At 35.7% G+C, this 15,487-nt stretch overlaps 1 protein-coding gene across 20 annotated transcripts in view; it reads right to left on the bottom strand.

Moving 5' to 3' along the window:
• ARL6 (ADP ribosylation factor like GTPase 6) overlaps positions 1–15,487 on the bottom strand; it is a 36,741-nt gene that overhangs the window by 20,145 nt on the left and 1,109 nt on the right. For 6 of the 20 annotated variants that reach the window (XR_001713469.4, XR_008547034.2, XR_008547038.2 and 3 more), the window contains exons 2-5: positions 14,412–14,470; positions 12,875–13,024; positions 891–952; positions 428–496 (exon numbers count right to left, since the gene is read on the bottom strand). Coding sequence is in view for 10 of the 20 variants with exons in the window: in XM_001139103.7 (XP_001139103.1) it covers positions 428–496; positions 891–952; positions 12,875–12,997 (254 nt within the window). In the remaining 10 variants the exon portion in view is untranslated. Of the gene's footprint in view, positions 1–427; positions 497–890; positions 953–12,874; positions 13,025–14,411; positions 14,471–15,012; positions 15,112–15,487 lie in introns of all 20 variants that reach the window. The other 14 variants (XR_008547036.2, XR_679052.5, XR_008547039.2 and 11 more) reach the window with 3 other exon arrangements.

The raw sequence follows: 15,487 nt of genomic DNA, 5'->3' as shown, positions 1-15,487 counted from the left end.
GTTCACACTTCCACTAGGGAGGCGGCTATGGTGCATAACTTCAAGACATGGTAAGTATGATTAGAGAGATAGAAATGGACAAAGTGCCAGGTGAACAATAAGGACAAAATAACTGGGCAGAACAGTGAAACTTCAGAGGAAAGGACTTTTAAAGCAGGAATATGTTAACCTTAAACTGAAGTGAAGTAGGATAGAATGGGGCATTAAAAACAGAGAGAATAGTACGTGCAAAGGCCCGAAGTCATGAAGGACCTGAAACATTTGACAAACAATGTTGAGTCTCATTACATATTTTTTAAATTAGGAAATGTTCATAAATTACATGAAAAAAAAAAGCCAAACAACCTAGCCATATAATTCTTTGGATTTCTAATCATTATTATTAGTAAAAACCATCTAGTTAAGCAACATTCACAGATGTACTTACTTATAATAGTGTTCCCAGAGATTTCTGTATCTTCCTTGACCTGACATGTCAAACACTGTAAATGACAAACTACAAAAAGAAGCAAAGCATGACTACATTATAAACTAAAGCATAACTTTTACTTAAAATTTTAAATTATTTACAATCAAAGAAATTACCCTTCATATGCAATATTCAACATGTGCCAATTTATAAGTAAAAGTTCTATGAAATAAATGTATTAATATAAACACAATTTTGCAATAAATAACATAAAAAACTTCTTTGCTAGTGAAGTTATCAGAGTTTGTCTAAACTCTAAATTCTGAAAAATAAACCAGCCATAGTGGTTAGAAACACTTTAATACCTATGAGATTCTGAAACAACAAATTACTTTATCTAAGGGTAGGAAGAATGACCAGGTAGACCTAATATTGTTATTTTTCACTAGCAACTTTTTTGTTAAGGGATAAAGTGGATTACCTGGATGATTTGAATTTCTCTATGCTGAATCCTATTGTTGGAAGGATATTTTGAGATTGAGCCTTTAAGAGAAAAGACAAAGTTCAGAAATTTACAATTACCAGAGATGAGTTTTCCTCAAGTTAAAGTATCCAGATTTTCAGTTTCTAAAATCTGTCACTAAGGAGATGATAGGATTTAACAAAGTTATATAATTTTTTCAATAGGATCACTCTGTGTGAATTCTTTATAGAAGTTTAAGGTTTACTAATTATGAATCTGCATAATATTAATTCACATTTGTGGCTTGTGGCATGCTACCAAGGACATAAGCGTTTGTTTTATAAGTGGTTTAATAAGTGGTTTTTTTTTTTTGGAGATAGAGTCTCACTCTGTCACCCAGGCTGGAGAGCAGTGGCACAATCTCGGCTCACTGCAAGCTCCACCTCCCGGCTTCACACCATTCTCCTGCCTCAGCCTCCCGAGTAGCTGGGACTACAGGCGCCCGCCACCACGCCTGGCTAATTTTTTGTATTTTTAGTGGAGACAGGGTTTCACCGTGTTAGCCAGGATGGTCTCAATCTCCTAACCTTGTGATCTGCCCGCCCTGGGCTCCCAAAGTGCTGGGATTACAGGAGTGAGCCACCACGCCTGGCATACTTTCTAATCTTTCAACACATACTTGAGTTTGTATATGTTCCAGACTGCCCTCATGTGTAGATGGTTCCTGCCTTTATGGAGTTTACAAGCTAGAAGATGTAAATAGAACACAATTTTGAGCAGAGATAAGTGCAAAAATAAATGTTTTGCGGGTGGGAGGCAATAGAAATGGGCTGGAAGGTGGCATGGAAGAAAAGTGCTCAGGAATGGTCTCTCTGAGGAGGGGCCATCTGACCCAGGAGTGAATGACAGGAGGGGAAGAACCATGACAAGTTATTGACAAAGAACAGTCCAGTCAGAGAAATCTGTCAGTGCAATGATTCTGAGGAAGGAAGGAACTTGCCACTGAGGAAATGCAGAAAGCCTAAATGTCTCAAGTGCATCGGGTAAGATAAAGAGTGATATGTTGAGGTAAGGGCTTGAAGGCAATGGTAGGGAATTCTGCGTGGAGAAGAGATTGAAAGGGGGCTAGAGTACAGCAGGAGACATGTTGACAAATCCCACTGACAATTAAAATGTATTATACTAACAATCTAACTTGTTAAATGCCTCCTAGCACTTTCATCAGAAAAACTATTCCTCTGTTTGAATAAAAATATATCTACTTTCTGATCCAGATGCCTAGAAATTATTATTGACTCCTCCCTTTTTTTACATTCTTTATGTAATCATTCTCTAAGCTTTTTGGTTCTATCTCACTAACTTAGTTCAGACCCTTATCATTTCTTGCTTTGAATTACTGTACCAGCCTCCTAATTGCTCTTACTTGCCTCTGCTACCTTGAACAAGTTACTTAATTTTTCTAAGCCTGGTTTTCTCAAATGTGAAATATATTATTATTATCCTTTACTCATAAACTTATCATGATAAGTAAATAAGTTAATGGATGTAAAATACTCAACACAGTAAATGCTCAACAAATGTCTGATATTATTATAATTACATGCTCACTGATTTCAGTCTCTTCCCCAATTCTTCCCATATTGTCACTATAACTTTAAAAAAAACTTCCCTTCAGTTCATCTTGTTGCTTTTATAAAAAAACAGTATTAGAGGGGGAAATTTTGCCTCACACTATTACATTCACTCTGGTAGTCTACTTCCGGGAAATTTAAATTCAAGGAAAGACAGAAGCTCAAAATTCACTGGAGCTTGGTCACTTTAATAGCATGGTAATGCACTAGTAGAAAGGCCCTCCAGAGCTGCCCTTGTTTTGCCTTTCTGAAGTTTGTTTACTTAGCTTTTTCCTTTTCCTTCTATCCATTCCAAGATCTGATCTAGTATTTTTCCAAAAATATATTTTTGTGTATGTAAGACAAAATTCATTTCCTGCCACTAAGATTCCTGCCTCATACCTTGGGTTTCCTTCATTTCAGAACAACCTTTGCAATAAGAAGTTTCCTAAGTTTTAATGTTCCCCCAACTTCATTATTTTGATTTTAAGGGCTTTAAATGTGCCAATCATGTGAAAAAATCATCAGCTACTACTATGAGGAAAAAGACACCAATAACAAAATAGGAAGCTAAAGTTTAAAGAAGTCTCAAAAAATGTATATTAAAATAGCAACCCTGTCTTCACTGCATTATAATTAGAACATTTCCCTAGCGTCCCCACGATCACCTAACTTCTTCACAAACTCTTTTTTATTTCCAGAGAAACTTGCTATTTTACTTGTAGGAATAAAATTCATAAATTTTCTTTTCTTTCCATCACTTCAAAAGTTCTAGCAGAAAGTAATCAGGAAAAAAAAGAAACTTCACAAATTAATCAGGGTAGAACAAGACTGAAGTGGAACTCATTTTCCTCCAACATATTCCAAAAGATAGTTTACAATATCAATCTCCCTCTGCTCTATCCAAGGACAAATACATTTGGTTATTCTGAAAATTGGACAGGGAATGGCACAAAGTAAACAAAGAGTATAGGAATTACAGTCAGCCCTCTGTATCTATAGCTTCTAAATCCACAGATTTAGCCAACATGAATTGAAAATAATAATTTAAAAAAAGATAACAATACTATTTAACAATAAAAATATTACAAATGTATAAATACAATAAACACTATTTACATAGTATTTACATTGTATTAAAGTATTATTAGTAATCTAGAGATGATTTAAGGTATACAGGAGGATGTGCATAAGTTATATGCAAATACTATACCATTTTATATAGGTAGGAGGGTGGAAGGGGGTGGGTGGGAATGTGTGTCCTGGAACAAAACTCCTGTGGTTATCGTATTGCCTTAGTGGAACAAAACATTCTGAGACAGTTCAAGGATAAACCAACATAAACAGGAACAGATTAAGATTTCTGAGAGAGATCCTATTTGGTTAGTTTCATTAAGTGTGATAAAAATGATATCCTTGGTGGTATCAATCATAATCCCCTGGCCAAAACTAAATATTAAAAAATCATCCATCAATCTACTCATCCAAAGTGCCAAGCATTATTCTAGGTATCTGGGATTCACTGCTGAAGAAGAGAAAAATCTATGCTCGTTTATAATGGGAGAAATTTAATAAGCCAGTTATCAAATGAATATGCAAGTTATCAACTGAACAATTTTAGATTGTTTTAAATTTTAAGAATAAGGGTGGCCAGGCACGGAGGCTCACGCCTGTAATCCCAGCACTTTGGGAGGGCAAGGCGGGTAGGTCACCTCAGGTTATGAGTTCAAGACCAGCCTGGCCAACATGGTGAAACCTCGTCTCTACTAAAAATACAAAAAAAGTAGTGGGGTGTGGTGGCGCGCGCCTGTAATCCCAGCTACTCAGGAGACTGAGGTAGCAGAATCACTTGAACCCGGGAAATGGAGGTTGCAATGAGCCAAGATTGTGCCACTGCACTCCAGCCTGGGTGGCAGAGCCAGACCCTGTCTCAAATAAATGAATAAATAAATAAACAAAAAGAATAAGGGTAACATCACCAAAATGAAGTAGAAGCAAGAAGCAATTAGGCTTCACTATCTCCCACAGAAAACCAAAAACAAATATCCAGTACTAAGATTAGCACAAGTAATATCCCTTAAGAAAGGAAGAAAGGAAAAGAGGAGCTACAAAACAACAAGAGAAAAATTAACTAAATGGCAATAGTAAGTCCTTACCTATCAGTAATAGTATTAAATGTAAATGAACTACATTCTTCAATTAGAAGACACAGAGTGGCTGAATGGATTAAAAAAAAATAAGACCCAACTATGTGCTTTCCACAAAAAACTCATTTCATCTATGAAGATACACACAGGCTGAAAACAAAATGGATAAAGACATTCCATGTAAATGAAAACCAACAAACAGCAAGATTAACTATACTCATATCAGATAAAACAGATTACAAGTCAAAGACTATAAAAAGAGACAAAGTAAATCACTATATGAGGAAAAAGGAGTAAATTCAGAATGAGAATATAACAATTGTAAATATATGTGCCTCCAACATGGGAACACCGTATATATTAACCAAACATTAATAGAGCTAAAGGGTGAGAAAGACTGCAATACAATAACAGCAGAGGACTTCAACACCCCATTCTCAGTAATAGACAGATCATTCAGACAGAAAAATCAACAACAAAAGAAATCCAAGTTAAACTGAACTCTAGACCAAATGGACCTAATAAACATTTATGGAACATTCCATCCAACAGCTGCAGAATATACATTATCTTCATCATCAAATGGAACATTCTCTAAAATAGATCATATGTTAGGCAACAAAACCAATCTCAACAAATTTTAAAAGGTAGAGATCATATCAAGTATCTTTTCTAACCACAATGGAATAAAACTAGAAATCAATAACGAGAGGAACTTTGGAAACTATAAAAACACATGGAAATTAACATGCTTCCTAATATTCAATGGGTGAATGAAGAAATTAAGAAGGAAATTCAAAAGTTCTTTGTGATGGTTAATACTAAGTGTCAATTTGATTGGATTGAAGGATGCAAAGTATTGATCCTGGGTGTGTCTGTGAGGGTGCTGCTAAAGGAGATTAACATTTGAGTCACTGTGCTGGGAACAATCACCTTAATCTGGGTGGGAACAATCTAATCAGCTGCCAGTGTGGCCAGAATATATAAAGCAGGCAAAAAAAAAACCTGAAAAGGCTAGGCTGGCTTAGCCTCCCAGCCTACATCTTTCTACCGTGCTGGATGCTTCCTGCCCTTGAACATCAGACTTCAAGTTCTTCAGTTTTGGGACTCGGACCGGTTTCCTTGCTCCTCAGCATGCAGATGGTATATTGTGGGACTCTGTGATCACGTGAGTTAATACTACTTAATAAACTCCCCTTTATATGTATATCTATCTATCCTATTAGTTCTGTCCTTCTAGAGGACCCTGACTAATATAGATTTTGGTACCAGGAGTGGTTCTAGAGGAACAGAATATTAAGGATGGAGTTCTTTCATTGGTTTTGGGGTTTCTGGAGTTGGCTGCTTAATATGATTAGACCCCAAAATGCTAAGGACTCTACTTTTAATAGTATGGAGAACACTGATAGTCCTTGGCATGAACTGTTTAGAGAGTTATGCAAAATAAATGCATTTGACACTCTTGATTCACTGCTCGTGAGCGGTAAGTAGTTTAGTGACTCTATACATAATACCTTTGACTATATGTGGAGAACCAAGGAACATAATGAAGTTGGTTGGTTGCTCTTAAGTTCACTGGACAAAGTAATGAAAGAAAATTATGAACTCAGGGATTGTAACTCCCAGCTTCAGAAGCACATACTGAGCCTCAAAGCTGCTAAGACTGCCCTGAGTGAGAGTCTTATCTCCTGTAGAGAAAGAGCTGAAATTGTGGAAAAACAGGCACAAGCTCTTATATCAGTTGCTGACCTGCAATGAAAGGTGCATGCACAGCCTCGCCAGGTACCTACTGTTGAAGTGAGGGCATCGATTGGAAAAGAATGGGACTCTGCAACTTGGAATGGGGATGTGTGGGAGGACCCTGATGAAGCTGGGGACACCAAGCTTGTAAACTCTGATGAACCTCATTTTGCCAGAAGAAACAGCTTCCCCATTCCCAGTAGTGGCAACATCCCCTCCCCGACCCATGCTGCCATCAGCCTTTCCACCTTTGTCTGAGGAGATAAACCCTGCGCTGCCTGGGACAACAGTGATGGCCTCCCCTGAGGCAGTTGCCAGGCAAGATAATGTTGATTCTCCTCAAGAGTCACCCTCAATACCCCCGCCTGCTTCTAGAATCCCGGGGGGATTCTAAACTAAAATCCCGGAATAACTAAACTATAACTAAAATCCTGGGGGGGCCCCAGAGGTAAGGTTGAGAGTGTGATCCATGAGGTGGTGCACTACACTCAAAAAGAACTGCTCGAGTTTTCTAATTTATATAAACAGTAATCTGGAGAACAGGCTCCTCCTACCTTTAAGTCAACAAGCTAAGAAGGGAGTTAGTGTTGGCTGGGGTGACTATCCGGGACTATCAAGATGAAATCAGACTATCACTCCACAACGGAGGTAAGGAAGAGTATGTATGGAATATAGGAGATCCATTAGGGCATCTCTTTGTATTACCATGCCCTGTGATTAAGGTCAATGGGAAACTACAACAGCCCAATCTGGCAGGACTACATATGGACCAGACGCTCCAGGAATGAAGGTTTGGGTCACTCCACCAGGAAAAACAAACAAACAAACAAACAAACAAAAAACAGCACCTGCTGAGGTGCCTGCTGAAGGCAAAGGGAATACAGAATAGGTAGTAGAAGAAGGTGGTCATCAATACCAGCTGTGACCACATGACCAGTTACAGAAACAAAGACTGTAACTGCCATGAGTATTTCCTCCTTTTGTTAAAAACATGTTTGTGTACATATAAACTTGTACTATGAAAATATATTCATTTTATTTTTTTTCCTTTATCATGTGACATAAGATTTATTAACTTCATTTCAGCATTTAAATACTGTTGACTTTATGTAATAGCATTTGGGTTGGGGATTGGTATATTTCCGGTTGTACGAAGGATAGTTGTATTATGTTAGGCATAATTATGACCTTATTATTGTCCTTATTTGAACATTATGTATGATCTCAGGAGATGTGTATTGACAAGGGGTGGACTTGTGATGGTTAATACTGAGTGTCAACTTGATTGGATTGAGTGATGCAAAGTATTGATCCTGGGTGTGTCTGTGAGGGTGCTGCCAAAGGAGATTAATATTTGAGTCAGTGGGCTGGGAAAGGCAGACCACCCTTAATCTGGCTGAGTACCATCTAATCAGCTGCCAGTGCGGCCAGAATATATAAAGCAGGCAGAAAAATGTGAAAAGGTAAACTGGCTTAGCCTCCCAGCCTACGTCTTTCTCCCATGCTGGATGCTTCCTGTCCTTGAACATCGGACTCCAAGTTCTTCAGTTTTGTGACTCATACTGGCTTCCTTGCTCCTCAGCCTGCAGACAGACTATTGTGGAGCCTTGTGACTGTGTGAGTTAATACCACTTAAGAAACTCCCCTTTATATATATCTATCCTATTAGTTCTGTCCCTCTAGAGAACCCTGACTAATACATTCTTAAATGAAAAGGGAAATACAACATACCAAAATCTATGGATACTGCAAAACCAGTACTAACCAAGAAGTTTATAGCAATAAACACATACATCAAAAAAGTAGCAGCCAGGCGTGGTGGCTCACACCTGTAATTCCAGCACTTTGGGAGGCTGAGGTGGGCAGATCACCAGAGGTCGGAGTTTGAGACCAGCCTGACCAACATGGAGAAACCCCATCTCTACTAAAAATACAAAATTAGCAGGGCATGGTGGTGCATGCCTATAATCCCAGCTACTCGGGAGGCTGAGGCAGGAGAATCGCTAGAACCCGGGAGGCAGAGGTTGTAGTGAGCCGAGATCACACCATTGCACTCCAGCCTGGGCGACAAGTGCGAAACTCCATCTCAAAAAAAAAAAAAAAAAAAAAAGTAACAAGCCTTCAAATAACCCAATGATGCGCCTCGAACAACCAGAAAAGGAAGAACAAATCTAAACCAAAATTAATAGAAGGAAATAAATAAAGATCATAACAAAAATAAATGAAAGTGAGACTAAAAACATACAAAAGATCAAAGAATCAAAAAGTTGGCTTTTTGAAATTATAAAATTGAGAAGACATTAGATAAACTAGGAAAAAAAAAAGAGGATCCAAATAAATGAAATTAGAACTTAAGAATGAGAAATAACAACTGATACCACAGAAATACAAGGGATTATTAGAGATTATTATGAAAAACTACATGCCAACAAATTGGATAACATAGAAGTGGATAAATTGCCGGACACATTCAACCTACTGAGATTGAACTATGGAAAAATAAAATACCTGAACAGGCCAATAATGAGTAAGGAGATCAAAGCACTAATATAAAGTCTTCCATTAAAGAAAATACTAGGACCTGATGGCTTCACTATGGAATTCTACCAAACATTTAAAAAACAAATACTAATTCAACTCAAACGATCCCAAAAAGTAAAGAGAAGGAAACACTTCCAAACTCATTTTACAAAACTGGCATTAATCTGACACCGAAACTAGTCAGGAATACAATGATAAAACTACAGGCCAATATCCCTCATGAACATAGATGCAAAAATCTTCAACAAAATGCTAGCAAAACTGAATCTAACAATCTATTAAAAAGTTCATTCACCATGATCAGTAGGATTCATCCCAGGGATGCAAGGATGGTTCAACATACACAAATCAATATACGAGCCCATAAGATTAATAGTATCAAGGACAAAACCACATGATCATTTAAATAGATGTTGAAAAAACTTTTGATAAAATTCAACCTCTCTTTATGACAAAAACTCTCAACAAATTGGATTAAAAGAACCATACCTCAAACAATAAAGGCCAAATAAATGACAAAACCATGGCTAATATACTAATATTATACTGGTGGAGCTAATATACTGAATGGAGAAAAACTAAAAGCCTTTCCTCTAAACCTGGATCAAGACAAGGATGTTCATTTTCACCACTTTTACTCAAAAACAATACTAGAAGTTCCAGCCAGAGCAATTAGGCAAGAAAAATGAAGGTCATCAGTATTGGAAAGAAATAACTCAAATTATCCTTGTTTGCAGATGACATGTTCTTATATTTAGAAAAACCTGAAGACTCTACCAAAAATACTGTTAGAACTGATAAAGAGATTCAGTTAAGTTTCAGGATACAAAAGTCCACATATAAAAATCAGTAGCATTTATATACACCAAGAACAAACAATCTGAAAATGAAATCAAGAAAGTAATCCCATATATAATAGCTATAAAAAATATAAAATACTTAAGAATAAATCCAACCAAAGATCTCTACAATTAAAACTATAAAATATTGATAAAATAAATTGAAGAGGACACAAAAACATGAAAAGCTATTCTATCTATGCTCATGGATTAAAAGAATTATCACAGTTAAAATATCTATACCACCTGAAGAGATTAACAGAGTCAATGCAATCCCTATCAAAATACCAATAACATTCACAGAAATATAAAAAGAATCCTAAAATTTATATGAAACCATAAAAGACCCCAAATAGCCAAAATAATCCTGAACAAAAAGTACAAAGTCGGAGGTACCACACTATCTGACTTCAAACTATACTACAAAGCCATGATAACCAAAACAGCATAGTTTTGGCATAAACACACACACACACAGACCAACAGAAGAGAACAGAGAAGCCAGAAATAAATCCATGTATTTACATCCAACTCATTTTCCAAAAAGACATCCAAGAACATACATTGGGAAAAGGATAGTCTTATGATGCTGGAACACTGGATAACCACATGTAGAAGACTGAAACTAGACCCCTATCTCCCACCATATACAAAAGTCAACTAAAAATGGATTAAAGACTTAAATCTAAGACCCAAAACTATCAAAGTACTAGGAGAAAACACAGGGAAAATGCTTCAGGACACTGATTTGGGCAGTAAGACCTCAGAAGCACATGTAACAAAAGCAAAAATAGACAAATGGGACTATATCAAGCTACAAAGCTTCTACACAGCAAAGGAAACAATCAACAAAGTGAAGAGATAATCTACAGAATTACAGAAAATATTTACATAATATCCACTCAACAAAGGATTAATAACCAGAATACAGAAGGAACTCAATTCAGTAGCAAGGAAAAACAAAACACAAAAAATCTGACTAAAAAAATGGGTAAAAGATCTGAATAGACACTTCTCAAAAGAATATAGACAAATGGCCAACAGGCATATGAAAAAAATGTTCATCATTAATCATCAGGAAAATATATATCAAACTACAATGAGATATTATTTCACCCCAGTTAAAATGGCCTTTATCAAAAAAGGCAAAAAAATAATGAATGCTAGTGAAGATGTAGAAAAGGGGGAACTCTCGTAGATTGTTGGTGGGAATGCAAATTAGTGTAGCCACTATGGAAAACAGTATAGTGTTTCCGCATGAAACTAAAAATAGAACTCCCATAAGATCCAGCAATCCCACTGTGGGAATATATCCAGAAAAATGGAAATCAATGTATCAAAGAGATACCTGCACTCCCAAGTTTATAGCACCACTATTCACAATAGCCAAGATATGGAATACACTTTTATCCATCAATGGATGTATGGATAATGAAAATTTGGTACATATACACAATGAAATATTATTCAGCCATAAAAAAGACTGAAATCCTGTCATTTGCAGCAATATGGAGAGAACTGAAGATCATTAAGTTAAGTGAAATAAGCCAGGTCCAGAAAGACAAGTATCACATGTTCTCACTTGTTTGTGGGATCTGAAAAAGTAGATCTCATAGAGACATAGAGTAGGTGGTTACCAGAGGCTGGGAAGGGTAGGGCGGAGAGAGGGGTGGAGAGAGGTTCATTAATAGGTATAAAAATACAGTTAGATAAAGGAATAAGACTTAGTGTTTGATAATTCAGTAGAGTGACTATAGTCAACAATAATTTACTGGATATTTCAAAATAGCCAGAAAAGAAGAATTAGAATGTTCTGAACATATAAAAAAGATAAATTTTTGAGGTGATGGATATCCCAATGACTCTGATTTATTATGCATTGTATGCATGTATCAAACTATCACATGTAACCCCTAAATTTGTATCAACAAAAAATGATATAAAAACTGGATGATGTGACAATAAAGATTGGTAGTGGAATAAAGATTGAAATTTTTGAAAAAGGTATATAGAGTCTATCTCTAAAAAAATGACAGCTAAGACTAGATTCTTGAAAAAAGCGATCAGGTTAAACTGTCCTCCCTCTCTCCCTATTCTAAAATGCCAGCAACCTCAGTACATTAACAATAAATAAACATAAAGATAGCTTAATATGAAAAACTAGTTTGTGTCCAGGAAAGAACTACTTATCTAGAAACTGATTTTATCCACAAAAATGAGACAATTTTACTATAAAATGAGATGGGCACTATTTTTTTGCAAGGCATTTCCTATCACAGCATTGTACATTTCTGTACTTATTTTATTTAATTCCTTAAAAATAATGTTCTAGTAGTGGATGTAAGCTTACAAGAGACTCTTCTTGAGCTTGGTGTAGGAAGGGAGCAAGTGTTGTATCTACATCTATAACTGAGTGACAGAGGTTTGAAACCCCTCAAGAAGTCCCATTTCAAGTGGCTCCTTGGCTGTTACCATTACCATAAAAAAAAAGAAAAAAAAGCAAAGCCAATCACTTTTCTCTGGACCTGGAGGTCAGTTTTTCTGATAAGGCAGGAGAGTTGTCTAAACATAAAGGCTCAGGAATTGGTGCCAGAAATTAGGAAAGCCCTATTAAAGATAGGCTTTCTTTATATGCAGCAGACTTTAACTTTAACTTATACATCACATGTTAAATGTGCTAGCTTTATATATTTTTCAGTTATTACAATATGTCCATACACTTGTTGCTTAAAATCATCTTGCTTACTATTACTAATATGCATACTATACTTTCAAAAATTGTCTAATTATCCATAGAACCTATAAAAATGTTTCACCTTTCTCTGTTTTGCTCCTCCTGTAAGGAGGAAACTAAAAAGAAGGCAATGACATTTAAAGTAAACTCAGGAAATTTGTGAAGAACTTTTGAAAGAAAAGACATTTGAAAATAATATTCCAGTTTAATAATTAAAATTTACTGTATAAAATATACTGCAAATTATGGCTGAGGATACTTAAAGGTACTGAAAGGTTAACAGAATATCTTAATGTGATTATATGCGGTTTTAACGTCATATAACATAATTCTGCACATTAATTTTCTTTAGTAGCAGAAAATACATAAAGCATCTAACAAAGATACTTACATTTGAAGGTTTAAGTTTGTTAATGATCGTCGTTTTGCCACTATTATCTAGCCCAAGGCACAAAACATGAACCTCCTTCTTCTTCAGGCCAAGCAAGACTGAAAGTCTGTCTAGCAATCCCATAATGTGATTCAAATATTTACAAACCAGCTGCAATTAAGAAAAAATATTACCCAAAGGCACCTTAAGTTATGGAAAATATTGGTACATGTATTAAAAAAAGGTAATAATTTAAATACACATAATAATAGTATGAAAACTATGTCAATGTAGCTTTGCACTTAGTAAACACAGTGTAAGCTGATTACCAGAAAGGAGCCTTAACTGACACGAAGATTTGCAGCTTATAACAGGTGGCAACACAGAACAATGCCTTGGAAATAACATTTCTCTCTGTAATTTATCATATTTAAGAATAAAACATGGTCAGCCTCAGTATCATTTGGAGTCTGCGAATTGTGATACTTGAAAATATGGAAGAATTAGGCCGTAGCCTTTCCAGAAAATCTGAAACAATGAATGGGCAATGGGGTTCATGTAGAAGGCAGAAAGTAGAAGGCAGATCTGAAAAGCAGACAGATTTTGAGATTTTGGTGATATCATTTAAGCCACTGTTAAATCTTTATCAGAAGCCAGCCCCATTGTTATATTTTGTAATAATATGAAGTTACAATAAATTCACTTTTTTTTTTTTGCTTGCTTGGTTATTTCCAGTTTAAGTAGGGTTTTCTCTCAGTAGAAGCAAAGAATCCTGAAATACTTATCCTTATTTCCCCTTATCCTACACATACATCTTTGTAAGTCACCACAAATCCCTTTGTGAAGAAGGTTATGCATAAATACATACACACATTCAATTTATTGAACCTTACTAAATATCTGTTTTTTAACTGTAACTTATCTGAAACATCCTACTAAGTGCTATTTTAAAAGGACTTTATCGTATTAGTATAGAATAAGGAAGTAAATACTGATTGTAGATTTTAATTTAGTTTTTTAAGTATCTTAAAAATTTCTTTGTTAACTTGTCCCTAAAGTGTTCATTTCTCTTGTTCAATTGTATTGATTCTTTGAAAAAAAAAATCTTTCTAATGCAAACTTAAAAAAAAAAACTATCAGCAATCCAAAAATAGAAGTATTTGGAAGTCAAATAAAACTGCTGTGTACATAAAACTTGCTATGTGGTAACTTTATGGCTGTTTATATTCATCTAAGGTACTGTTAAATTTACACTTCAGGTCTCCAAACTAAACTTTTCAAAGGAGCTCACTTTGGGTCCATTGCTCCCCAAACCATTACTTTGTGGTAGAAGGACAGGGAGATAGATCCCTTTTTCCAGCCCCCAACTGCTGCAGGAACTGCTACAATATATCTATGTACCAAATATTTCTCATTACTCACCAACATTAGTTCTCTAATGTTTTTATTCTCATTAAATTGACTTATTCTCATCTCCATCTAAGGTTGCATAAGCAACCTGTCATATTACAGTTTCTTCAATACTTTTTATTCCATACAATTTCAGGCAAGGCCATACCTTGAAGGATGTGAGGCTGCAGCAACTTTATCAACAACAGGCTTCCAAGACAACTGTATCTAAAAGGAGGTTGCATAGTCAACATTTTGCTTAGGCCTTTTGGGATATGATTATGGGTAGAAATTTCAAAACTAAATTTCAGTGATGTGCAGAGAAGAGATGGAACAGTGCCATGCCAAAAGGTGAGGCCTATTACAGAACCACGTTTGTCTTTCCCCAAGGATGAGTTTGACCTCAGGTACTTCCATTTATGCCACTTCAATCTGCTTTTCTCCTTGTATCAGAGATTCAAATCTTATTCAGTTCATTTCTTTAAATTACAGCTTAAGGACCAGCATTTGTAAAATCTATTTTAAATTAACCTTCTGATGTCATGAAGCAATTCACACATACCATTTGATTTCAAAGTAAATTTGCTATTACTCACTTTATTTACTGCATAAACATATTGATATAAATGCTTATATCTTGTTCTCCATTTCATAATTTAGAACTTATGTTTTAAAAACGACAACTTCTCACATTTTCCCCCCTTTAAGCATCTACTATAAAGCACTGAGTGTTTAAAGCCTGATGCTTGAATATTCGTTTTTCACGGTACCTTGTATTGTGACTTTCCATCACTTTTCCATGGATTATCACTTGATACTTGTTAATGAAATATTTTGGGACACACAATTTAGAAGAGCAGGCAGTTTTTCTAAAAGAGGTAATCACATTTATTGAAATTGCTTTATAAACAACTATCATAGAGCCTTTAAACTTCTACGTTTCAAGTAGTTATAATTTTCCTTCCATAAGTTGACTTTCTGCATGCATAAATAAAAGATAATTGAAGCCAGTCAATATTTGTTAATCGTGTCTTAAGTGTGCAGCGAGAGATACAACTGTTTTCTGCAGCTTCCTACTCTGATAGCCATGATTCTCAACCCTGGCTGCACTCTGAAATCAATTGCTGAATCCGAATTTTTGAAAATAAGATCAGGGCATCTGTAGTTTTAAAAGCTACCCAGTGTTTCTGATGTGAAGTTACTATTGAGAACTACTGGCTTTCAGAATAAAGCCAGTAGTTTCAA

The sequence above is a fragment of the Pan troglodytes genome, chromosome 2, assembly GCF_028858775.2.
Source record: "Pan troglodytes isolate AG18354 chromosome 2, NHGRI_mPanTro3-v2.0_pri, whole genome shotgun sequence".
Lineage (NCBI taxonomy): Eukaryota > Metazoa > Chordata > Mammalia > Primates > Hominidae > Pan > Pan troglodytes.
This window is presented reverse-complemented; position numbering and strand designations above follow the sequence as displayed.